At 39.0% G+C, this 26942-nt stretch overlaps 1 protein-coding gene across 3 annotated transcripts in view; it reads right to left on the bottom strand.

The window, feature by feature from the left end:
* Nucleotides 1–6255: 6255 nt before the first annotated feature.
* pomgnt1 (protein O-linked mannose N-acetylglucosaminyltransferase 1 (beta 1,2-)) overlaps nt 6256–26942 on the bottom strand; it is a 32136-nt gene continuing 11449 nt past the window's right edge. For 2 of the 3 annotated variants that reach the window (XM_034237432.1, XM_034237431.1), the window contains exons 10-23: nt 26613–26683; nt 25522–25597; nt 23145–23228; nt 22970–23011; nt 22683–22741; nt 20822–20894; nt 19660–19788; nt 19175–19300; nt 18843–18907; nt 18683–18727; nt 18054–18189; nt 16853–16962; nt 7188–7265; nt 6256–6664 (exon numbers count right to left, since the gene is read on the bottom strand). In XM_034237432.1, the coding sequence (XP_034093323.1) occupies nt 6649–6664; nt 7188–7265; nt 16853–16962; nt 18054–18189; nt 18683–18727; nt 18843–18907; nt 19175–19300; nt 19660–19788; nt 20822–20894; nt 22683–22741; nt 22970–23011; nt 23145–23228; nt 25522–25597; nt 26613–26683 (1110 nt within the window). In that variant the 3' untranslated portion in view covers nt 6256–6648. Of the gene's footprint in view, nt 6665–7187; nt 7266–13879; nt 15845–16852; nt 16963–18053; nt 18190–18682; nt 18728–18842; nt 18908–19174; nt 19301–19659; nt 19789–20821; nt 20895–22682; nt 22742–22969; nt 23012–23144; nt 23229–25521; nt 25598–26612; nt 26684–26942 lie in introns of those variants that run through there. The other variant, XM_034237434.1, reaches the window with a different exon arrangement.

Genomic DNA, 26942 nt, shown 5'->3' with positions numbered 1-26942 from the left:
GATTACTTCAGGAAATTGCGTCCATAACGTTTTCATTGTTACCAAGGTGGTTGCTAGGGACGCTGCTATCGATATTATTTCTGTTATGTTGTGTAACTGTTTAATGGTGTTATCTTTATTGCTACCCCCTTCCCCGTCAATGTATAGTGTTGGTCCACAGCGAAAACATATTAGTTTAACAAAATCCGCATCTAAAGATAGCCTACGTTATTTCCCCCTGTGCAATTCCAGTCTCACATCTCACAGCACATCGTCATTAACAAATAACGGAAACAGACCGAAAACATTTAAAAAAAATACAATAATACTTTATTCCGAGTGTGCTTGCTTTTCTCTTTGGAAGTCATCACATAACGGCATTGTAATACACGGTTCGGCTGCATTAAATATTACATATCTGCCGTAGTTCTGTATTTATATAGCCCTGATGAGAAGACTTCTAGACAAACATGAGGAACTGAAAACGTGACGTGGATCATAAATATATCAGCCATTAAACAACATCTTACATTTCTTTTCACACAATACGTCTCCTTGCAGTATCAACACTAATTCGGCTGACTTTTATATTTGATCCAATTGGTAGATAGGCTGTATTTACACCATAAAGGTGCACACCTGATATAAAGGGACACCTAGTGGTTAAAGCATGTTATTGAATTTCATTATTTTTATTATTAGATATTAATAGGATCCCTATAAAGTATATTAATTACTCGTTATTCTCTACTAATAGTTAATTAAAGACTGTATATAATGACTATTTTGCACATCCCTTTCAAGATTTCAAGATTTTCTAAGGTTTATTGACATATCATATAGGCCTACACAACTATGGTGTAGTTATGCATTGAATGAAAAACTTGGGTCGCAGGTTCCTCAATAGTGCATTACAAGACATCTATCAATATTTGTGCGTACCTCCAGCAATGTTAACTATGTTGAAGCACTTATTTTAACTGATATTATACATAATGTATTATACTCTTATAAGATGTATGTAGATATTTCATCTCCGACCTTGTCAGGTATTGAACAATCAATAAATAAAGAACACAGAATTGTTGAATATAAAACACAGAATTTGTGTGATTATACTAAATGATTTACAAATAAACACCACTGCATATTTAACTGTTACACATGCTGATGTAACGCAAATGTTCCAACTTGAGATCAATAAAGTATATCTTATCTTAAGCTGATCGATGGCTATACTGCCATATTTGTAAAATGTGCCTCTGAACCTTAACAAGTGCATGTTTCAGGCTTATCAATTAATGTAATGTAATGTAATGTTATCAATTAACAACAGGGGTCACAAACATAAGACCAGCTGTTAAATAAAGCTCTTCTGACCTTAGCTGGCATGTGTGTATATATATATTAATGCTGCCCATTATGGGCACAAGCAATTTTCACCCATTTATTAATTATATGTTTTAAATGTGAGTGTTTCCTATCCCCTAAACCTCCAGGGATGTACACAGTTTAATACTGGCAACTTCTTATTATGGGAAATACGAAAACGTCTTTTAAAACTACAACTCCCAGTAGAGATGTGCCATAGATACAGAACATGTTGCGAAACAGAATAGCCAGCATTTGTAGTTCTGGGACAGGGTGGGGGAGGGGGGGACGCGGTGGACCCGTTCAAATCCAGTTTTGGACAGTCTGCTGTGGTTCCATCCCATTTCAAGTGCTGTTCGAGGCTCGGCGTAACCCTCGGAGCACACTCTCCAATCACAGAGCTTGAGGACTATCACGGGGTTTGTCAAACAGAGCACATGGTGTAGTCAAAACGATAGCTGGGGATTCTGGGTAGTGTAGTGTCTTCTGCCATCCTTTACTCCGAAAAAACATTTGTTTCTCCGAATCGAAGGGGAAAAATACAAAAGCATTGCACACAATTTAAACCAATCAATGTTGTGTAATTAACAAGGATAATCTGGTGTTTTTTAGTCGATGAGTAGTGCAGATATCACTGTAAAATCAATACAGCGAGCGAGCAAGAGGGCTGTCTCTCTCGCGAGCGAGCGCATAGCCACTCGCGGGGTTTTAATCTGCGCGCGAGGGTCATTTTATGCGCGTGTAAAAGCACATTTTCCGCTCGTGAGTAGCTTGTTTTACGCGGTATAATATTGACCCAAATCTGACTCCATATCTATGATCAGAACGACGAGGCTTGGGTCAGTCACAGTCACAGCCACAGTCAGGTCGAACCGGATGACTGCGGGGCTAACGGTTCGTGTCGCTACCGCTGACATGGCGCGTCAATCAACGGTAAGTTTTGCCCATTACTTGCCCAGTATTACTTTGAATATTATTATTGTGATTGAGGATTAAATCCACTTTGAAGACCACCGTTTTATATCGTGCAGTTTAGCGGCAAAATAACGTCAGTTAGCCAGCTAACGCTAGCTTTGTTGAGTTTATGCTAGCTAAACAAGTAGTGGTTGTAGTCTACAGCAGTAATTAATATAGTATAGCCTACTGCTTTGGCACTAACGGTTGATAACCGTTTATGAAAAATAAAACCAATTGCACTGTACTGAAATAATGACAAGTTTTATAATTGTCTTGGGCTCCTGCTGTGTTTTTAAAGCCTTTGTAAATTATCCATGCTATTTTCTATTTAGAACGAAGACTTCAGAATCTTAAAATCCCTTCATGTTTGTATGCAATTGTGCTAAATTCAACTCGAATCAAGCAAATATTAATATGTTTGCATGACATTAGTTATTTATATTTTGATATCACTTAATTATACGTTTAATACATTTAAGTCAAGCTAAGGTACATGTGATGGTAGCTAGTTAGTACTCTTACCTGTGATGCCTCCTCCAAGCAGCATAATAACCAGACTGTATCATTAAAACTACAAGTACCAGTTCTAGATCCTTGACTTTAGACAAACAATTCAAAAGACAAAATGTATTTAAAGACCAATCTTTATTTGAATGTGCCTCTTGACCTGAGATATTAGTTATACAGTAATAGTATTGATAATCTAAAAAAACTGAGTAACTCAACAGTTGACTTTATATTTCTTATTGTCTAAAGCAGAGGTTCTCAATTGTTTTTCAGCCAAGGACCCCTTACAAGATAGAGAATACACCAAGGACCCCCTCATTCTGATTTGTGATTTTGGGCTATATAAATAAAAATTGACTTGACAGGTATGTCCCTTGGAATAATCTGACGTAGCCTATTTTTTACACTTCTATAGTCTTAGTTATGTGAAAGAACAACACAAGAGAAATGTATTAGAAATATATTAGATATGTATTAAAAATATTTGCACCATCTCAACACAGAATACCCATAAAACAATCAATCAATTAGCTGCAAGTAACACTGTACCTAAAGAAAATATCAAAGGGAAATCAAGAGAAAAGTGATCATTTGAAGTGCATTTCAGAACATACACACACGTAAAGATAACACATCAAGTGTTTCACTCTTAGTTAAATGATTTATAAAAGTCAAATCACAAAATAAATGCAGGCTATAAACAATTGAACACATGCCTGCATTGCAACATATATCAAGTAAATTGAAAAACAACTGCAACTGCATTGCTACAATCCCAAACCACTACTTGTAATGGCAGCCAGCTCTGGACACTATTGGAGTGATGCAAGGCAGTCCATGAAGCTGATTGCTTCTCTCTGCAAGTGAAGACATGCAAGGTGTGGCCCTTAGTGTGGGTGGGACCTTGGACATGCTGTGTGATGTTAAAGCACTCCAATAGTGACAGAAACTCAGCGGCAAAGGTGCAGGTTCTGGAGTCCACGTGGATGTTAAAATCACCTAGCAGTAGTGTGGATGGGGACATGGAGCAGATTGAGGTGAGAAGCTCAGACAACTCAGACATGAATGACGTGGAAGGTTTGGGGGGGGCGGTAAATGAGGACGACCTGCTGCTTTGAGGGGGCAGCCACTGAGAAGGCAATGCACTCAAGTGAGATTTTATTCGTCACAATCAGCTGTTTGACAGGGATATCTGCTCTGTGGATGACTGCCAACCCACCACCACGACCAATGGAGCGGGGCTGTTGGAGATAAGCATAACCTGGGGGGGTGGCTAGGTTGAGTGTGAGGAAGTCCTGTTGGTTTTGCCATGTCTCAGTGAGGCAGAGAAAATCCAATTTCCTATCAATGATGATTTCATTAATAAGTGATGCTTTGTTGTTAAGGGAGCGGGTATTTAACAACATGAATGTGTGGGAGTTGTTATATGTTGCAATGGCTGGTAAAACAGTGATGCCATCAACACAGGCCAAGGGCTTCAGGTTAACACTGCACACGTGTGGTTTGTTGTGATGACGTAAGTGGGCGGTGACGGGGCGCCGGGACCACACAGTTGGGATAGTGTCAGCTGAGCCGGTGTAAACAAACCCACGTTTGGAACCTCTGTGGACATACCTGGGTCTGCCAACTCGTAACAGCCCGAGGTATTCAATGACTGACAGACATAGAGGGGGTGTAGTGAAGTGGTTGATCCTAAAAAGTTGCGAGGCGGAGTAACGAAGCATCACGATGGTATGATGGTAAGGTTAGCACAGCGTTAGCTGTGGTCGCGGATCGGCCGGGAGAATGCGCTATCAGCCAAGAGTACAGATGAACCAGGACAGCAGGCAGCCTGTCCAGGAAGTGACTCAAGGACGGACAGCACTGAGGAGAGATGGTGGAAGTTAAAGACGTTTGCCGCAGAGGAGCACCGGTGGTGGCCAGAGCAGGCTAGCCTGAGCAGGTAGAACTAGGCTAGCTTCTAATCGCCGTCAGACTGGCTGGGTGGATTGATTGATTGATTGAAAAGTTTATTAACAGCTTGTATATTGGGTACAGTACAGTACAGCTCAAAACATACAATTGTTAAGGGGATGCAGACCAGAGAAAGACTTTCGTCTTGTTTACATCAGGGTCCCCCATTTCCAATTCATCATGTCATTTAAGACATATAAGACATATTTGACATACAGATGGCTTATTTACAATTTACATACAGGTGTTTTTTTTTTTTTACATACAGATTGCTTGTTTACAATTTTCATTTTAGATTTCGTTCTAATACATCCTAACCGGACATTTAAGACATACCAAGTCTACAGATATACAGTTAGTAACAGAGTCTAAAATGCGAGTATATACATAGATGGGGGGGGGGGGGAGCTGTCCATTGAACGACAGGTTGAGATTTGTACCATTACCGGGGCCAGTTTTGCAATGCTCTCCCCCGAAGGTGCTCTTTAAGAGAGGTTTTGAAGGTAAGTATAGTTTTACTTTCCTTTACAGTTGTGGGAAGAGCGTTCCACCTTGATGTGGCATAATTGCGAAAGGACCGTTGTGTCTTTTGTGGCAGAACAAAATCAAACAGCAGCTAAGCAGGTGATACAGTGAAGCAGGATCGGGACTCAAAACGGGAAAATGAGACGGAGAATCGGGCTTGTCGTCAGATGGAGCCACTAACGTTAGCGATAGCGTTAGCCCTGAAGCAGGAGCAACATTAGCAGGTGTAGGGTGGACAGGTCGGAAGCGGAGCATCCGTAAAAAGTTGCGATCGGGTGTTACAAAAGTGTCCAGAACAGCGTGTGCAAGCCACTGAACGTATGGAAACTGAGGTAGAAACGTTAGTCCAAAATTCGGCAGATACATTTTCGGACAGAGAAGCGGCGAACAGACAACGCCAGTTGTCTTTCTCCAAAAGTGTTGCGTTACACAAAAAAAAAACAAATGAATCTGAAAACTTTTCACGGACCCCCTGGCAGAGTGCCACGGACCCCCGGGGGGTCGCGGACCCCACTTTGAGAACCACTGGTCTAAAGCATTTATTATTTTCATTTTCCCCCTCTCATATTCAGTGTGGACGGATTGAGACAGCGTGGTGTCCAGAGGGCTGCAGAGACTTCAGGGAGAAACCTCTGTGTGATGGACGTCCTGTCTGTTGGTTTGGAGAGGACTGAGGGTCTTTCATCAGCGAGGAGGACCAGGCCTGATGGAGGAGGACCAGGCCTGATGGAGGAGCTGATACCATAGCTGATACCACCTGCACAGGCCTAGTCTGTCACGTTATTTGACTAAATGTGTTTACTTATACATTTAATAGGTTTACACCTTCTGTCCATATGTGCTTTTTATTTAAAACATGTTTGATTAACTTTTGGTTCACATTTCAATAAATTGTATTTGTATTTGCATTCCTTTTGTCCATTATTCTTACTGAAAATGTTAGATTACACATTCACATCTGACTGAAGATTGGCCCCATTTATTCGTGACGTTGCAAACTCTGCGGTACAAGGCACAAGTGATGTGAAGCTCATAAAGCGAGGCAAACAGAAATAATCAGCTGATGGAGTGTAGATGTGGAAATAGATGCATCCCATCAGTTGACTGTATTTTTCGCCACACTTTATAAGCCTGACTATAACCACCCCTTCTCTGAGGTGCAGGCAGCGTCAAACAAATTATGGTCCTGATAGACTACAAAAATATTCGGTGTGCAGATCTTTGTTTTCACAATATAAGTAGTTTCTTAGTGAATGTCCTGTACTGGTCTTAAAATCTCATAACATCAGCCTTTAATGTTCCTCTTGGATGTTCTTCTTGACCCTCAGAGAAAGAGGAGATGCTGAGTCGTGTCTTTCAGGCATGTCCTTTCCTAACAAAAATGACAGGAAACATAAAACATTATTGCAGAACAAGTGTGTTATTTATGAAAGAGGCTGTTGATAAAAAAATTTTTTTTAATTGTAATCAGATTATGAATGAACAGTATGAAATTCATCAACATTGAAATATATGTTATTATCAAAATAATATAGAACTGTTATCAAAACGTAGTGCAACTGTAGAAGCTTGCTCTGTTGTCTCACTGAAAGAATAACTTTTACCACGTTTTTTACAGACAATATTGAGAGATAAATAGTAGCAGTTCTCACTATGTGTTAAATATCTTTGCCTTCAATACATTAAATTAGAAAGCTGACAAAGTCATATTGCTTGTTAACATCTAAATGTAACCTTTTGCATGGAAAAAACCCTCAACTTCACTGATGTGTAGGTGATCTAGTATTTAGTATTGTTTAATGGAATGTATATCAGTGTATTAAAGTCAATACTTCATTTATTTAAACCAATATTTTTCTTGATTCTTTACAGTATGAAAAAAATAGTCTTTGTACCTGTGCTGAAGTTCACTGCTGTGAGGAGTCCAGTTCTGTCTCTCACTCTGGTCCAGCCTGTCTGCATCACCTGGACACCTTAAACAAACAGATATATGTAAAGAACCATGTGTACAAACAATATAACTGATTCTCTTCTGTTGAACATGTTGGATTGTGTATTGTCCGAGTCAGGGTCCTTTTTATTTTACTGTAACTTTGGAAGTTGTGTTACCAATGCTTACTGTTTATTTGATACCCATCTGGTAATACAATTAATAAAAACAACAAGGTTTGGGTTCGTTCTTCAGATGACTGTGACGTTAACGTGTAAACTCAATAATGAACTCCAGCTCAACGAACCATATTGTAATATCTAAGTAATCATCTCTAAATATGACATTAATAATTGTAATATACACACATCTTATTGTGAGGTTGATTTCACATACACTACTTCGACGTTAGCTAAATAGCATGGATAATTTACAAAGGCTTTAAAAACACAGCAGGAGCCCAAGACAATTATACAATTTGTCATTATTTCAGTACAGTTCAATTGGTTTTATTTTCATAAACGGTTATCAACCGTTAGTGCCAAATCAGTAGGCTATAATATATTAATTACTGCTGTAGACTACAACCACTACTTGTTTAGCTAGCATAAACTCAACAAAGCTAGCGTTAGCTGGCCAACTGACGTTATTTTGCCGCTAAACTGCACGATATAAAACGGTGGTCTTCAAAGCGGATTTAATCCTCAATCACAATAATAATATTCAAAGTAATGGGCAACATTTACCGTTGATTGACGCGCCATGTCAGCGGTAGCGACACGAACCGTTAGCGAACCGTTAGCCACGAAGTCATCCGGTTCGACCTAACTGTGGCTGTGACTGTAGAGTCTAGACTGAAATATGTATTTTTCTGCAAGTGAACATTTCATCACTAAGTTAATTTTTTTTCTACAAGCTACAAAACTTTTTTTTTTCTTCTGTGACTTCAAATTTGGTTCACAGTTACATGGATATTTTTTACAAGTGTAAATTTGGTTCACAGTTACGTGGATATTTTATACAAGTGTACATTTGGTTCACAGTTACGTGGATATTTTATACAAGTGTAAATGTATGCACACAAGCTCAGATTTTTTTTCTGCAAGTGCTCACATCAGGTTTTACACGCTCTCGCATTTTGCACCATATCTACCTTCATACGGGCTGGGTATCGCTGTGTTTCGCTGTCTCGCCGACCCCACGCAGCAACCAGGAAACCACACCAGTAAGCCAGGTCACACTGTCCGCTCCTCGCAGCAGCGAGCCTCGCAATGTCCCGCCAACACGGCACCCAGACCCCACGCAGCATTCTCATCCGTTTGTCCTTACTGGTGTAATGTTCTGGTTGCTAACAAACGCCATTGTAACACATAATCACTGATGTTCCGCTGTAACGGTGGTGGACTCATCAGAACAGAGTGGGCGAGCTGACCAATCAGAGCACACTGGGCTCACAGGCAGGGGGGGGGCAGGAGCTCCAACAAGCCATTTAAGACAGAGAGTGAATACACATACTTTACAGAGATGCTGTATGAGAAACCAATGTGAGTTTGGAAAATTGCACAATATAAATCTATTTTAGTATACCTCAACAATGGAAATATGATCAGTAGAAATGGCCATGACATGGAACCTTTAAAGAGATGTAAACAGCCAGAGACAAAAACGACCACAAAGGAATGCCAAACTATAGCAAAGCGATGCATAACGACCACAAGGAGACAAAGAAAAAACTAAAGAAATGCAAAACAACACCAAAGTGACGCGTAATGAACACACATTTGCAGTTTTCTGCAAGTATAGCGTACAATGAGTAGAGTTTATAATACAAAAGAGTGCTCTAATGTTATATCTATGCCCCAGGGCTCATTGTTTCAAAATGCTTTCATGATTGAGATGTCCAAGACCACAATTTATCCTTGTTTTTCTATACTAACATGGCAGTACCACTGAGCTTTTCTCAAAAACAAAGTGTTTTGTTTAACATGTTTTCAAAGCTGATTTGCTCTGGCGATGTATGTGAATGGAAGCAGCAGACCTTAATACTTATTTTGTCCCGCATACTATTTATCAGTGCTCCAGCTCCTGCCGGTGAAGATTACATGCATTGTGACACAAGGCTGAGTAAATATTGACTAATAACAGGTCTGACAATAGACAGGAGGTGGAGCGTTGTTCAGCCATGCAGCAGGTTATCTATCGCTGCTGAATTCTGCTTTAATCTCAAATGCTCAGGCTTTTACAGAGAGAAAACAGCAACAATAGAGTCTATATAATATACTTTAAATATGAAAGAGAGAAACAGAATGACTATGATGGGAAGAGAGAGCAATCAACATGAAAAGAAAGAAAAACACAAAGGGGGCTACAGAAAGTATAAGACACTTAGCGGAGATGTTTTGAATTTCCCCCATTGCTTTTCAGTCTTTTGTGCAAAGGTATGATTTCCGTAGCCATATTTTAGTTATAGATTTCAGAAAGGAGACTCTTCAAATGTTCAGTAAATGCCAATATTGAAAGTGCATTGATCAATATTTCTATCAACAATGGATCAAATGTCAACGCATAATATAAAAGGTGACAAACCTGCAGAGAATTATAATGCAACTCTGCAGTTCTACGAGCTTTTGGTGTCTTTGAGCTCGTTGTTTTGGTTTTATGACCCACATTTTATGTGTTGGTTATGGTCCCATTGCTCTCATTGGCACTGTTTCTGTTTTAAAACGCTGTTAAACCCTGACTTGCGATGAACCCAGAACCAAACCAAGAAACACATCTTGTTTTCACTGATAGAGCTAGAGCAAAACGTTGCAGAATTACTGCAACTTCCTTTTATCAGTCTGTCCCTACACATCCATAGAAAACGGGCTAAAAATGCTGCAGCCCGCCTATTAACAAAAACAAGGAAAAAGGACCATACTCCAAAGGACTCCATAGGACTCCAATTTTAGCAGCTCCCAGTTAAGTACATAATTGAGTACTTACAAATAACTTAATGGTCAGGCACCACCATACCTATTTTAATTTGTAATCCCCTCTAGAACATTACATTTCCACGGTGCAGGTCTGGTTCCCAGAACCCGCAAAAGCAGGTCAGGAGTCAGATAGTCAGCTACCAAGCTCCCTTTCTGTGGAACTAACTTCCTTTTTTTATCAGAACGGCAGACAGTGTCCATACTTTTAAGAGTGTGCTCAAGACCAAGCCTTTAGTGAGAGCTGGTTTCAGATTATTCCCTATGTTCGTCCTCCTGGTTCCTTCATTTTATTGTATCGTTTGATTGGTTTTTAATTGTCTTTTGTTGTCTCTTAATTCATTTGATTTATATGTTACACTATCTTGTCTTTTCATTATTTTCCAGTAATTGTATTGTTTACAATGTTGTGGTTTGTTTCTGTAAAGTCCACTGAGTGTGATATTGCTAACCAAACAGAGGCTAAAGGACGATTAGCAGTGGAAACAAACAATGCAAATGGGTGGTAATGTTGCTTTGTGTCTGCTGTCAACTGTTTGCTATAACAAATGTCAATATTGCACGTTCCACTGCCTCAAAATGGTCAACAAAAAAAAATCAATGACATCTCCTTTGAAAGTGATACAAATTCTACATCATTTAGCAATTTAAATGATTTGCTTTCTTATTTAGACTTTGGAGATAATGCACACTCAACTCGATTCTCCCTCAACATTTCAAGATTTTTTTTCCCTTTATCAGCAAACTAAGACATACAAAAACATTAAGTTATTCAAAACAATGTATGCACAACTGTCACAATATGGCATATATTTATAGGCATGGAAAGGCAAACAAAGGCTGTTTGTGTATATATATGAAGATCATCATTTTAAGATAAGGTTGAAGTCAATAAAATGTGTTTCAAGAGATTAAATAGGGATAATTATAGCATATATTAATAGAAGATAAAGGCAAGGTGACTTTGCTCTCTTACCTCCGCTTTATCGAATTTGATCTTTTAATGTGTGTTTGAGCAATTTAAAATAACCTTAGTTGTAATATAAATTCTGCTTTGGCCACACACTGATGTGCACCATGGCAAAAACAAGGCATGTATAAATGAAGACAAACCACGAGAAGACAAAATACGTTCCGTTTTCCATCCAATTATACACCTGCAAGGTGTTTAGAGTTAAATCTGTCATCATCTCAGTGCTTCTGAGCTCCATGTTTAACAATAACCCCCGGCACTCCTATCCCTCACACACCAACAAAATCAATATTCCATCTACATCTCAGCCACCAGCCTCTGAGCTCAGCTCATCAGAATGCTCAATAGGTCAAAAATGACATTTAAAAGGCACACACACACACACACACACACACACACACACACACTCTCTCTCTGACTGACAGGCACAAATGTCTGGGTTTGGAGCTGGTGATGACAGCCATTGGTATGTGTGTGTAAGAAGGAAACAAAAGCTTCATGTGTGGGTGGGGGGAGGGGGGGAAGTGCTACATGACACTATGGAACTGTCAGTTAGTGCAACACACACACATGACCCCCCACACATACACAGAATTGCGTTTACCCTCAGTCGTAAAATCCATCATAATTAGACCTGATGCAAATGTTCTCCAGCCGACAGCTTCACAAACACAAACAGTGACATCAGCTCACAAACACACATGACAGACTTCATTAACAGTAGTGAGGTCCCTGTCAGTGTGATGATGTCCACCCGGGCGGGTCCATGCACCCTCAGCTGTTTCCAATCAGAATGGACTGTTTGAAGTCAAAATGAATAATTCTGGTGTATAACAAATTGGTTCTTATGTTTGTTGTTTTGTTCCTTTGTTATAGCAGTAATGATAATATCTTGCAGTCTTTAGTTGTTGACAGAAACAATTGGGAGACAGGTAATAGTGAGAAGATGTAAAGAAGGAAGAGAGTTTGTAACTAACAAAAAGAAAGCGAGTTTAAAACCTGATCTGATCCAAATAGTTCTTGTTGCAATGTTACCAAGCTCCCAGATCTTAGCATTATTGTGAGTACAGTGTTATATTGAGCAACCAATGAGATGGACACAATAGACACAATTGTAATGATCCAGAAACAACCTACTGTACAGGAAGTGTCAGAATCGGCTATATCTCACCAGATTAATTAACATCAGAATCAGAAATAATAGTTTTTTGAGACAGTTGTTCCATCATATAATGAATAAAATATATTCAAATAAAATATAACATAGTATATATAAGAACTAAGAATGTGCAATAAAAGATCAAATAAGATATTTAAACATAAGAATTCAAGTAATATGTCCACCAAAAGATGCATTATTATTATTATTATTATTATTCGGCATTCTTAAATAACTCATTTCATTTAGCTCAGTTCTTGAATTTGGGTCATACTTAAGAGGAATCCAGTGACTTAAAACTGCAGATAAAAAAAAACATAACTGATGCAGCCAGAAGCCAAAATAACCTGATCTGCACCGAGTATTCATTAGCCCACACACCCTGGATGCTTTCCTCTGATGCAACTTGAGAGGGTATCTTGGTTAGATGCCAATTGCCTGGTAAATGCAAAATATTTGTCTTTACACTCTTCAGTTGGTAACGTGCACTTTTGGGGAAATATTTTGTCTTTGAATCTAAGCTTAGATACCATGGCAGCTCTGTCACATCATAAGGGTCATGATCTAAGGCTTGGCTGTTGGTCCAGAGCTGTAGAGGAGGTGACAACTTGCAGCCACACATGAGAAGAAGATTACAAACATTGAGTCAAGACGTGCCTTGCATGGATTTTACTGCCTTAAATACATTGCAATTAGTGATAAGCCGTTTGTATTTTTGATTATTATACCTCTCCATGGAAAGCACTTGAAGGATGTCGCAATTTTTTAAAGGAAATTGTTTCGTCATTCAAGTCGTCAGCGATTAGAGACATTAAAGACTTGCAATATGAACTTGTGTTTTGACTTGAAACTTGTTTATTAAAAATCTAAATTAGACTCGACTAGCCAAAAGGAGTTAAGTCCCACCATCATGGCATCCTGGGAGCTCGTTGGCCCTTTGTACGTACCAAAAGAAAAACTTTAAAAGTCTGCAGTGAGTTACCAAACACCATCATAAGTTTGACAGAAAGCCAACTGAGCTACCAAATGTGAGGTTTCAATCTGCATTTCACACAGAAGTGAAACAAAGACTCCTTTGAAGGTGGGAAAACCACCTCTGAAAATGTAAATCTCAAACACCAAGCTTTAAAAAGATGCAAAATGTAATAAAACCAGAAGTTATTTTCAATAATTGGACTTTGACGATAATCCTAGCTAAATCTTTCCTGTTTTATTACATCACAGGTTATGAAAGTCAGAGCTCAAAGGGCAGGAAGCAGCATTTGTCCTTGGTAGACCGCAGCGGCTGCAGAAATCCACCGAGCCCCGTGGATTTGCATACATTTCCCTCGCTGCATGCGTTTCCTCTCACCGTTGCTCTGCCTGGAGCTCTCTGGGGAAATCTGCAGGCAGCACAAGGCCACACGAGTACAGAAATCTGAGCTAAGAAAAACAGCAGCTCCAAGTTTATTTCATGAATAATATGCACTAATAATAAATCCTTCTGTATGAATTATTTCAATAACATACAGTACGGTATGACCTCAAAAGGGGGAAGTAGGAGTACCACTATGAAACGTCAGTAAAAAACATCTTTATTCATTCATCATGATAAAAGATAAAAGGAACTCAAACGTGGAACTGCACCCGAAACCCATCAAACGTACGTTGCAGATCAAATGATCTCACAGCATAACACAAAATCAAGCGTATTGCTGAGGAGAAAGGGATTTAGTTTCTTGACTAAACAACAAGCAGCACACAAAAGAAAAGTGAAATGAAAAGACAAAAATGAAAAACTAGCTCATGAAGTAGGCAGATTCTACCTCTTCAACGTCTTAATGATGAATTCAGTCACGACACGGCCTGCAATACTGCTGAGTCAGTGGTGTTGTCTGACTGCAGAGAGTTAATGTTGTTCTCTGGGCACACAGATACAAATATTAAAATCAAACCACTCTGCGAATACTGATCGATGCATTGAAACTGGAATCACACAGTCACTCATTTAGTCGGTAGGGTTACATCAGCTGGACATTTAAATAAAAAGGTAAATGAAGTGTGTGATAGAACAAGAAAATAAAAACTCTTGGTAAGGACACAGCTGTGAGAGTCGCTGACATAATTTGATCAATTTGGATATTTGTACTCACCCTAATACTATAGCAGCAACCATGATCTTTCTTATTTCGTGTATAAATATGTTAAATGTCATATATTGGGGTATCAATACAGTTGTTGACATATGGACGTTTATGTTTGAGAACCTCCCAACTTCTTAACCACAGAAAACTGATCATAAGGCAAATAACAAAATCACTTTGTCAGCTGTAAAAAAGATGAGTTCACCCTGCTGCTATTTGATTCGAGGACAGCAGTTGTTTTAATTCATAAAACACACAAAGACCCTCGAATGTGTGTCTGTTCTGTGGCTCTTAAATAGTTCAGCAATGGAAGCAGTCAGTTACCTGTAGTCTGCAAACACCTAGATGAGCTTTCTGTATTGCACCTAAAGGGTATAACCGTGTAAAGTCACAACGTTCTGTTCTGACCCTACGGTGGCTGACAGAGGCCAACACAGAGAACAGGCTCATTTTAAAAGATAATATGCAGTGACTTGTAAGACTGAAATGTTTATTTCTTTTTAACTTGAACAAAAAATGACAGTTTTTTCCAAAATAAAGGACTACAATTAAACTAGAACAATTTATTGTATGACTTGTTTTGACCCACAGGTCTGTTATGAACTCTTTCACTCAAACTCAATATCTAACGCTTAAAAAGATGCTGACCCTTTACATTTTCGTTAAAAAATATATATAGGCAAGTATATACATTATTATTTCATTATCTGTAAACGTTAGGCTTTTAAAAAAAAAAAAAAAATGCACCGATCTTGATAAAAGTGGATATTTAAAAAAGAAAAGAAAATAGCAAACAAACCACTAAACTCCTTTTTTGATTGATAGATGTAAAATAAATAGAGATAAGTTAAAACGTATGTACAAAAAGTAGTAGTTAAAAAAACACAACAACCTCCGAAATGTGGTGAGTGTTTGATTTGCGTCATTTGTACCGTTGTCGCTGAAAAAGTCACAGCTTCAAAATGAAATGTAAGAGACCGTGGAGCCGTCACAGTTGTCACGGCAACAGAAAGAGACAGCTGTTGACAGTCATATACTGTCTCGGTTGTTCAGTCACCAAAACCTGTTTTTTGCAACTACGTTCCTCCTCAAGCTGTTGGACGGATGTAGTAGTGCAGTTTGTAGTGTTAACCCCTCTTTCGTTGAAAAATAAGAAACTCCATTTCCCAGGTGTCTCCTCGTACACAATCTAGGAAAAGTCAGAACGTCTTTTGTGGGTCCCAGACTGGATTTTTAGTGGTTGTTGTTGTTGTCGTCGTTAAGGCCTGGGCTGGTTGTAGTGTGCATGTGTGCGACAGAGTGTAACATCGGGGCTACACCTGATCCACCACGGCTCCCTCTTCTTTGGGCGGAGGATCTAACTGAATGGGAGTGACACCGGGTGGTTTCTTCTCACTAGGTGGTGAGACAGAGATGGAGAGACAGGAAGAAGGAGACAGAGAGTGGACAGGCAGTGGAGAAAGATGAGAAAAAGGAAATAGAGAGATTTGTGTTTGTTGCTGCGTTGGGGGAAGGTTATCTGTTGGATTCTACTCAAGTGTCATTTTTAACCTACCGTACAGCAACAAAAACAAATAGAAACAACGGTTGTTGCTGATTTACTATGAATACATCTGCTTAAATTAAACTACAAAAGACAAAAAGAGCAAACACAAGATACAAAAATAATTGTCCACAGTCAAAAAAGTATAAAAGTCAAGCTGAAGATGAGTAATGTTTGTTGTTGGGTCGTTGCTTTTGGGCCTCATCTTCCACATTTTGCGTTATGGATTCATGTACGAGTTATCGTCAAAACTTGATTTCTATGTGGAGACGCCTGGGTACTACACCCAGTTTCCATGATCACACAACCATTGTTTCAATATTATTTAAGCAGGGATGTGAGTTCTGGAACAAACACAGATCTAAAGAGTTATTACACTTAAGTTCTTAAGTTAAGTGTCTGAGTGAGCAGATGCACTTTAACCCATACAGCTATCCGTAAAGGCATGTGCCTCGAACACACCGAGGAGCAACATGAAAATGAGGCTAATCTTTTCCCCAAGTTTTCATTAACCAGATTTTTTTAGATGATTTAGCCTCAGGTCTGCTTTTTCTACGCAGTACCATCTGAAGCCACAAGATGCAATACTGCAGATCAACCTGTGAAGCTAATGATCGACCCTCATTCTTGCAATATGTTGTATTTCAGCAGTAGTAGAGTAGTATCTGCTTATTTGACACAAGTACAATTGTGACATTTTATGGCATTTTGAAATGTTTTCATTTCAAATGTGTAACTGAATCTGCGTGTCATATTTTTTACGGAACACAAACATTGACAGACGAGGAAATGTACATAGGGCGGACCATGTAATCTTTACGAACAAAAGTATAACTGACGCATAAATTCAGTTTACTCACGAGTATGGGGAGATTGGCACGGCCACCACCAGGACATGATTTCTTTTCCTGAAGAGCCGCCACAGGCCGCTGTGGTATCCCCGAACATCCAGGTCCCAAACATGGAGGCACTGAGCAGCAGAAGAAGGACACAAATTATAATCCTGTTCATTATGGAAAGGTTCAGCAAAAGCATAACACATATTTGCCTTATATATTTTCTTCCTGTGACAAAGGTAAGGTGTCAATATCAGTTTACGAAACAGCTCTAAGAATAAACTGTAGTACCTGACCACCACAACTATAAAATGACCAAATATAATACCCAAAACATATCGACAGTGAAGGTTAGTTTAACTTATATATAAGCTAATTTACACAATTAATCATCCGCTCTGCAGAGAAGGTGATCGGCTGCAATCTGCCATCCCTCCACGACCTGCACGCCTCCAGGACGCCTCAAACCCCCTCCCCTCTGGCAGGAGGCTGCGCTCCATCAGGACCAAAACCTCTCAACACCTGAATAGTTTCTTCCCCTCTGCTACCGGCCTCTTAAACAAGGCCTGGCCCCGGCAAAGACACTTTACCTCAGCCACAACATAGACTCTATGCATTACATTAATGCACACTATGTACAACAATATGTGTTTTCTTTTCTTATTACTGCCGATTTGTATTTTTATTCCGTATTTTATTCCATTCCATTTTTTCTAGTACTCTGTTTTAATTGTTGTTTTACTTTTATGTATGACGACACCTAGTCAAATAAACCTGTTTCTGATTTCTGATCTGATCAACAAAATCTATCAAATTCAAAAAATAAATCACAGGAATATAAACCTAACTTAGGTGTTTGATGTGAAAGGATACAGATACAAATATTATACAAAGCGAAAAAAACATTTACATTCACAAAGTGGCCAAAATCTGATCAATGGATCACAAAAAGAGAGAGAATCTTTTTTCCTGAAACTTTCAGAATCTTTTTACACAGAGAGGACACATGTTTATTGTAAAATACATGAACAAGTGGATTTGCACAACAGGTGACCTTTAAAACAAATAAAATATATTTTACTGAATTCAGGGACTGTCTGAAAGGTAGGACATCAATGGAAAAACTGATGGTAGGATTTGGGAACAGGTGGTTAATCGTTTCTATTAACAATTGACATGGACCAATTAAAAGTCCACCAGCCATGTTCCAGCTCTGACTGAGTACCTTGGCGAGCTCTGTCCATGTGGAGGTGTCTATCTCCGTCTCCATCTTAATGAACATGACGTAGGTCTTCCCCTCAGTGTCTGGAAGGAACGAGTCCTCACACGGGTTCTTGCTGTGGTCCAGCACCTCTGCTTCCCTGGACACACACACACACACACACACACACACACACACACACACACACACACACACACACACACCACACACACACACACACACACACACACACACACACACACACACACACACACACACACACACACACACACACACACACACCACACACACACACACACACACACACACACACACACACACACACACACACACACACACACACACACACACACACACACCACACACACACACACACACACACACACACACACACACACACACACACACACACACACACACACACACACACACACACACACACACACACACACACACACACACACACACACACACACACACACACACACACACACACACACCACACACACACACACACACACACACACACACACACACACACACACACACACACACACACACGCACACACACACGCACACACGTTCTTAATGTAATCTAAATCACCTACAGGCTCAGTGTGTATCACACTCACTTCAGCAGGTTCAGGATCTCCACTTCATACGCATCCTTCTTTAAGCTGTAAAGAACACCAAGACTGTGACTGTGTTGCATAATTATTTTCCACAAAAGGACTCATGATATGAAAAGCATAAAACCAGTGATAGGAAATCTCAAAATCGGAGTTTACAAACCTGTAAACATTCTTCAGCTGCACGTTGGGAACAGTGTTGAACTTGTGTTTCTTGAAATACACCTCCTGTGAGACAGAAATAGACATTAATTATAGATCATCAAATAGTGTTTCACCTTGAAGATTAAGAAAAAACACGTCTCAACAGAATATTTTGTTGTCTACAGGACTATTCAAGTCAATTACAAAAAAAGTATGACAGCAGGAAAATAAATGGCCTTATATAAGACTTCAATGCTATATTGTTTCACCCTGGGTTACAGCTTTAACGTATATTACAGAGCTTTATTATTTACATTAAAGAAATATAATAACGTTTCTCTGAGATCTTACGTGGAAATATCCATTCATGTTGAGGCCGATGATTCCAAAATGGTAGGAGCGGGACACATCGGGGATGACGCACTCTCTGCCTTTCCTCTGCTCAGGCATTCGCATCCACATGTCCCAATCCCACAGCTACAAGAGAAAACACACACAGAGAGTTCTCAGGCACATGGAAGGGCAATGCAGGTGGTTTCTGCACTTCCTTACGCCTTAAAATTCAAACCTTACACACACATTCCGACCATTTCAAAAAGTGTCCCCATCTTTCTTTGAGCTCTGGTTTGCTCATATGGCTATTTAGCTCCTCAATATTCTACTTTCTTCATTACCTAGTATCTACTCATGTCTAACATTGTCTGCAAACGTCAATAGACTAATCCTTAATTGACTAAATAACTGAGATACAGTATAGTCATTTTCAAAGGAACCATAACTGGTAACAGATGAAGAAAACATGCAAAAGCACCAGATAGGGTTCAGAAATCTTGCACCTTCTCAGGGGTCGGCCACTTGGGCTCCAGCTCGTCCTTGTAGAGGCTCTTCTTTAGCACCCAGCCCAGGCCGGGCATGCTCTCCACTCTGTAGAGCAGGGCGGGGTCTTCTGCTGTGTGCTCATAGCCCTGAACAACAACAACAAAAGCTGTCACATATGCAACTTCTCTGTGGGCATCAAGCCTTCCTGCAGGTCAATCAGTGGGTAGGAAAATAATGAGGCCACATTGAGGCAGAAAGAACATTAAAAAAGGAGAGAAAAACAAGATAAAGTGCTTTGATGTTCTATATTTAGGAGCACAGAACAATAAAACCAGATCCTGCGGTGTCTCCTTACACTGTGGATCATGTTGAGTTACACCCTGGGGTTAAAAGAGAACTGATAGATCTCCTCATCACATGTTCTTTTGTTGAGTCCAAACAATCCTATCTCCTCCAGAGATGTACAGATGTCAGTTACGCAGCCGAAAACAGGTAACGAGACACACATATGCATCAAAAGGATAATCAGTTATTGAAAGTCAATATGCCTTTGGCTGTCTGAACTGGGCTATGTGTAAAGCAGAATGTGCGGGAAGAAAATAAGTTATATTATGTAAACAGTGGAAAGTCCTTACAGATTTGTACACAGTTAAGTAACTAATGGCCGTAGTTATTAGCAAGCGTTTATTTGGAAAAAAACAAATATTCGGTCCAGAATATAGCCTTTACGTTACAAATTGCTTAGCCATGGTAGCATTTAGTCAAGCAAAATGGATGCCTGCTCAATTTTACAAGTAGGCTAGCATACAGCCAACCCCTGTTTCATTGGCCTGAATATGAAAGTCAAAGGTTGTCTGGGAACATTTTCCAAAATAGAAAAAAACATTGTTAATCAGGCATTGGGGTTCTCATGTCCGTGCAGCTTAGCCTTCTAGAACTAAAAAAACTAAAAAAAATTATATAAAAACTTTGCAGTAGACATGGAGCTCACAGATACTTAATAAGCATCACTGCTAGAATGCTTCTTTGATGCAAGTTCATACATTTGACAGGCCAATAATGTATCGAGAACATAAATAAATATGAGGGCCGGCTAAAAATGAGGTGGATTTGAGTTTAGCTGGAGCTTTAAGAGGAGGGGCAGGAAGAGGGTGAGCAGGTGGAGCAGCCAGGACTCACCTGGTCGTTCCAGGCTGAGATGCAGTACAGACTGTCATCCTCATCTAGCAGGTGAACCGTCTGACTCAGAAAACTAAAGGGGAAACAGAGGAGCAATATTAGGACAGACATTAGTAGCTACATCAGTATTACAAATGACAAAACATAATAAATATGCCTTGTTGCACAAGACAGTACATTTCAAATACTACTTCATGTTGTTTTATTAGTAAATTGACGAGTATGCTATATGTATAAAGCTGCTCCATAACAATTACCATTAAAGTAGCTTTTTGTTTCCGGTTAGGGGTAGTTGATCACATTTTCACACATTTCTTGTTTGTTGGGCGATTTAAATTGGCTCTCAAAACAGTATTTAAAAAATGGCCTACGCATTACATAGTGTTGAAGTACATTAGGTCTGCTGCACCCGTTTTCTTCTGGGAAAATAAATCTAAAGTTAGATAAAGTTGGATTTTTTCCAGTAATCTTTTATTGTTAGGATGGGTTTGAGTCAGAGTTTGACAAGGTCCTATAACTTTGTGCACTTGCCAATTCTTTAACTGTCAGTGTTTTATTCTGAACATATACAATTTAATATACATTTTCAATGAAAGAAAAGTTTTTAAAAAATGATTTATTTGTTGGCAGGTATTGAACCTGACTGGAGGTCAGTGTGTTCAAACTCTCGTGTGTATGGGGTTTACATTAGGTGAACATATCTGGCTTTCAGTCTAAAATAATATTATATGATGTTTGATTTCTCATTACATTTGCTTAATCTTGAAGAAATCATAAATCAATTATGAATTCTAATACAAGACAATTCTATAATTCTATCGTTTTACATTTTAATTTTTTTGAATTTAGGACGTTGTTAGGACTCTTTATAGCAGTAAGCATAGAGTAACAGAAAGCTTGTCTTTGTTGACAGGAGGGTTTTCACTGCTCCGTAACAGCGAGCCTGAAGCACGTATCAGAGAGCAGAATGAAGTGAGATGACGGCTGCGAGTGCTTCTCAGCAGTTTGAAGTCGGTGCATCAAACGGGCCGGTTAGCCCAGGAGTGGAGCTGGAGCTTTTAGAGCCCAAAACACACAGTTCAAAGCCCAGTGTCCAACAAAGGAAGGCCGGGTTTCTAACACTGTTTAAATATGCTTCAACACTTTGGATCTACTGCCACCTAGTGGCCACTATGGCAGCTGAGAGGGTCTGCTGTGCTGATGCTGTGAGGTACAGAACATGTTCTTCAACATGATGGCAATTTTAATCATAGCTTATGTGCATACAAAATAAATAAAAATAAGCATAAACCTATTTTAATGTCAAATGAAGTAATTGGGAATAGCTCCAGTGAACAGCTGTTTTGTTCTCTACATTCAGTTAATTTTGGATTTTAATCATAATCATCATGAGTGGAAGGGACGGGGACAAAACAGAGTTCATGTTAATATCTGTCAAAAAACATCTGTTTACAATATCAAAAAAATACCTCTAGCCACCTTACAGTTATTAGATTTGAAATGTGCAATTAACTGAAAATTAAAATCTTCTTCTTTTCATTTATTTTAGATATTCTTCTCACCCATCAACAGTACAGAAGACACAAAAGCAAGGTTCAATTAAGAGGTTTAATGAAGTGACAGGAATGCATATCAACTATTTATATCAATTAGCTGGAGATTCTAAACACATTTATTTAATCTCATTTGAGATGCTGCACGTGCAAATGTTTGGTGTTTTAGCTTGAGAGTGAATTAAGAGATAATAGTAATAGTTGCCAATAACTATTTTGAAACATGAATTCATTGATAAGTTCACTTATTATTTCCACTCTACTCACGTGTATAATTACTCAGAGTTTGAGCATTCTGGAGGACGTACCTGAAGAAGTCGATGGAGAGATCCAGGTCTTCTTCTATGACGATGGCATAGTTGGCTTCCTGATGAGAATAAAATGTATAAAAACTGGGTCAGTAATGAAATGGGAAATCCACTGTATTAATTCCCAAGCTTAATGTTAACTGCCAGTTGTGATAAATGAATAAACTGACCAATAAAACATTTTTAAAGGCTGTTTTTGATGGAAAAAGCCCACATCTAATTGCTGATTCATCGAATAGAATAACTCGTCTTTGTTTGTTTGAGGAAAAGGAAACCAGAGTACTTACAGGGTGAAGGTTGAAGGTTGCAGTAAGACTCGCCTTGTAGTGCTGTAACCGAAAGCAATGTTTCACACAATACAAGCAAAACGTTTTAATAGGATTATAGTTTTAATTTTTACTTGAAAATCTGTGAGATGAGATACAGTATGTTTTAACCCTTAAATAGGGTGCCAACTGTTACCTGGGACACTCTGGCATTCTTGATGCTGATGGGCGTGTGCTGAACTCCCTTCAGTCCAAACAACTCTACCACATCCATGGGTTCCTGGGTGGAAAACACAAACAAAAAGATATGAGTGCTGGAGCGCTTCATCAAGCCCCCAGGTGGATATAGTGGAACTGTAAGGCAAACAAAAACATAGTGTTTTGTTTTTCAACAATGTTTTCCAGCATCTCACAGCTAGAGAAAAAAAGACATTTGAAAATTAATTACGTACAATAAACTAATTATTTCAATGCCTTATCAAATTAAATGAGATGTTATTGTGCTTAAAACAACCAAAATGTTGTTTTGTGACAGTATTTTACAGAAGAATGTCTAATGAAAGTCAAAACTCTACTTTACTCTCCACGATAAGGAGCACTTTGTTCTAAAATCCAAGCACTTTTCAAACCTTTTAAACGTCACAATACATTGTTTGTCAAGGATTTCTAGCACCTGGACAAACCCTGAATACAGCCCACATGGCTGCTACTGAATAATGAACCAATATATGGTGGAAATAGAAATAAGACTATACTTCAGAGTCTCAAACATAGTCGTATACTAAAAAGTTGATTTGATTTCCTGATTTGAATGAACATTTTGCCCGTTTTTGACCTTTTTAAGTTCAAACTTAACTTAAAAAGGGGACCTATCGTGCAAAATACACTTTTGTACATCTTTTATACATGAATATGTGTCCCCGGTGTGTCAGGGAACTCACCAAGTGTCAGAAAACACAACCCTCTCTTTTCCTCCATACCCAAATCTCTAAAAACGGGGCTGCAACGGAGCTGATTATTATTTGAATTTTTCTGACGTCAGAAAAGGGGTGCTCCGCCTATATGGGCAACTCTCCACCTATCAGGGGAATGAGAGAACGCTCGAAAGCGCTGGAGACGCTGTAGTACATATGCCAGGCCTGTAAATGACGCTGTAGTCTGCCACAAAAGCAGAATCAGCCCTTGCAAAAACAGGGCTGGAATACAGCAAATAAAGCGAAATGAGGCATGGCTAAAATGCATGTTCTGTTTGGTATTTTGAAAAAAAAACTTCACAGGCATGTTTTATATAGGTATGGCCCTACAATATGTGACCCGCTCTATCCAAATCAGTCGGAAGTCGTAACGGCTCATTTCAAAATAAACGTGGATTTGCGTAAAAAAATATTTTCCCGGGGTTCTGGTGTTTTCAGGGGGGCGCGTAGTAATCAGCAGCGAACCGCTTCAACACGTGTATGTCTGTGTATTCACGGCATTCATTTTGTTATTCTACAGTATTGTTGTTTTATAGTTATTAACCCAATTTGTGTTCTTTGAAATTGAAAAGGATATCGCATTGTGTTTGTTACTTTCGTTGCAGTTGTATATGTCTTAAGTGTAATTTGTCTTGGCTTCCTATTTATGGACATGCTTTTATTTTGAAGGAGAGATAGCGCTGTTGACAGGAAGTTGTTGTTGCTTTGGAAACCACGTGACGGAGATTAACGGAGAAAAGTAATATCTACATATAAAGGCAGAGAAAGTAAACGATAACGTTTATGGTTAAGTGTTAGCACCCCCCGAACAAGCTCTTCCGTTGATATTGGAGATTTCAATAAATTCAAGAAAAAAAACCAATAACGAAATTGAAACCCGAATAGTACTCCAACGAACGAATATTCGGATATTCGGGTACAGCCCTACTTGACGTCACAGCAGGCGTAACAACAGCCGGTGTTTCTCGTGAGGGTTTTCCCCGGGAAACAAACACAATACACACCAACGCAAAATTAGACAAACACACACACACACACACTCGCGAGCTTCCCCCAGACCAGTAATCCAAACGAAAATATCTTCCCTCCATAGTATTTTGATCATTTGCTCCGCTGATAATCAATCAGATCGATGGATTCCAGAGAAGAGGAAACTTTAAAGGCCTTTTTCTCAAAATGATGACTCATTATATAATGTGACATATTTTGCTTAATATTTGGAGTACAACAACAATCCAGATATCATTAGAAAGCTAGGAATCTCCTCTTCCCAACATTGTATACAACTCAAAATGTGTCTTCGGGTCAATGCGACTGATTTCGATAGAGCAGGTCACATATATGTTTCAAATATAGCATGATAGGTCCACTTTAATTCGAAAAGTAAGTTGTCAAATCAAGCATAATTTATGTATCAGTACCGAAACTCACATATTGTATCAACACTTTTATATCTGTTTAATATTGCCTACAGTATAACACCAAGTGTTTAAAATGTTTACTAAAAGTACCATAATATTTGCATTTATACTGTGTTATGACCAGTATCAATACCGTAGGTTATGTTGGAAATAAAGGAGGAAAAGAAAAACCTGGTACCTCATAATATCCATCAATGAAGACCGTTATCATCAGCGGGTTGACGCCGTGAGCTGAAAGCAGCGACCTCAGCATCCTGAAAACAGACGATAATTAGCTCTAGTAACTTTGTTTTAGGCACAAGGGACAAATGGGTGTGAAGTAAAAACTTCTTTGCAGCAATGTTGAGCGCATCATCAAATGAGGGAAACTGGATTCGCCTGTCAATACACTGATATTTATTGAGAGACAGACAATTACATACGGCCGGGAGATCATCCTAGTTTCACCACTGTCCTTGTGCTCCACCAAGGTAATCTCTGACCCAAAAGACACAAAACATCTAACCAACACGAGGAGAGGCGGGCTCCCAGAAAGCCCGCGTATAATCAATAGCCGATGCGAGACAATGGTCTGCTTGTCTCAAAGAGATGCTGCCAGGTCAACCCCCCACGGACATAGGAGAAGCGTTTGACCTGTGACCTCAACCTACAGAGGAGTCTCTGACTGACTACAAGCAGATGTTTGCAGTATCACAGATTCTATAAAACAATAAGAAACTCTATAAACAGATCAGATGAAAATATTCTCTTACAATGGGTGCAATTTACTTTTTGTAAGACAACGTGATTTGTACCAATTTGACAAAGGGAGGACAGCTTGATTCTAATTTCCCCTTTTATTAATGCCAAATGTATTTCTGAGGGAAGGAGCTGCCATCGTTCTTAATTGTGCTTCCACAAAAGAGGCTTATTGCAGCCATTACTCTGTTTTAAACTGAGGTTATATTGTGTAAAATAAATTCAAAATGCCAACTAGAGCACCGAGTCATTTACATCTCGGAATGCTCACTGTCTGCAGGACTCGTTTATCTTCATGAAAAACTCTTGCTGAAATGCAGTTTATTAATGAAATACCAAAGAAAAAAAATTGTAATCCTTTATTGATGACAGGTAAACATCAAAAATCCTAAATATTCTGTTTGTTTGAAAATCTAAATCATAAATCATAACTCTTTTGGAGCAATTAGCTGTTTCTGCTGCATTTCATAGAACAGGAAACAGCATTATAATACTTTTCAATTGGTTACATGGTTATTTTTCAGATATTACCTGTAGAGGTAGTTGGGTCTGTTCCCTGCTATGACGGCCACTGGGACACTGAAGACGTTATTGTTGGACAGCTGGAGACAGACAATTATAGGGAGTGAAATAATGTGGGACACTGTGAAGCGATGAGTATTATTTTGACAATAGCGTGTAGAGTGAAATAACTGTGACTTCAAATTATATAATACACATCTAGTACACAGCTAAATATTAAGACTTAGCTGTGTTCAAACCCTTGTGAAAAGACATATAGACGATACATAAAACATAAGCGCTTTATATGTTAAGGTATTTTATACAATCTTAGGGGAGACGATGGTAATTTTCCTGTTT

The sequence above is a fragment of the Gymnodraco acuticeps genome, unplaced genomic scaffold (genome assembly GCF_902827175.1).
Source record: "Gymnodraco acuticeps unplaced genomic scaffold, fGymAcu1.1, whole genome shotgun sequence".
Classification (NCBI taxonomy): domain Eukaryota; kingdom Metazoa; phylum Chordata; class Actinopteri; order Perciformes; family Bathydraconidae; genus Gymnodraco; species Gymnodraco acuticeps.
The sequence above is the reverse complement of the archived record's forward strand: the minus strand, read 5'-3'. Positions and strand labels throughout refer to the sequence as shown.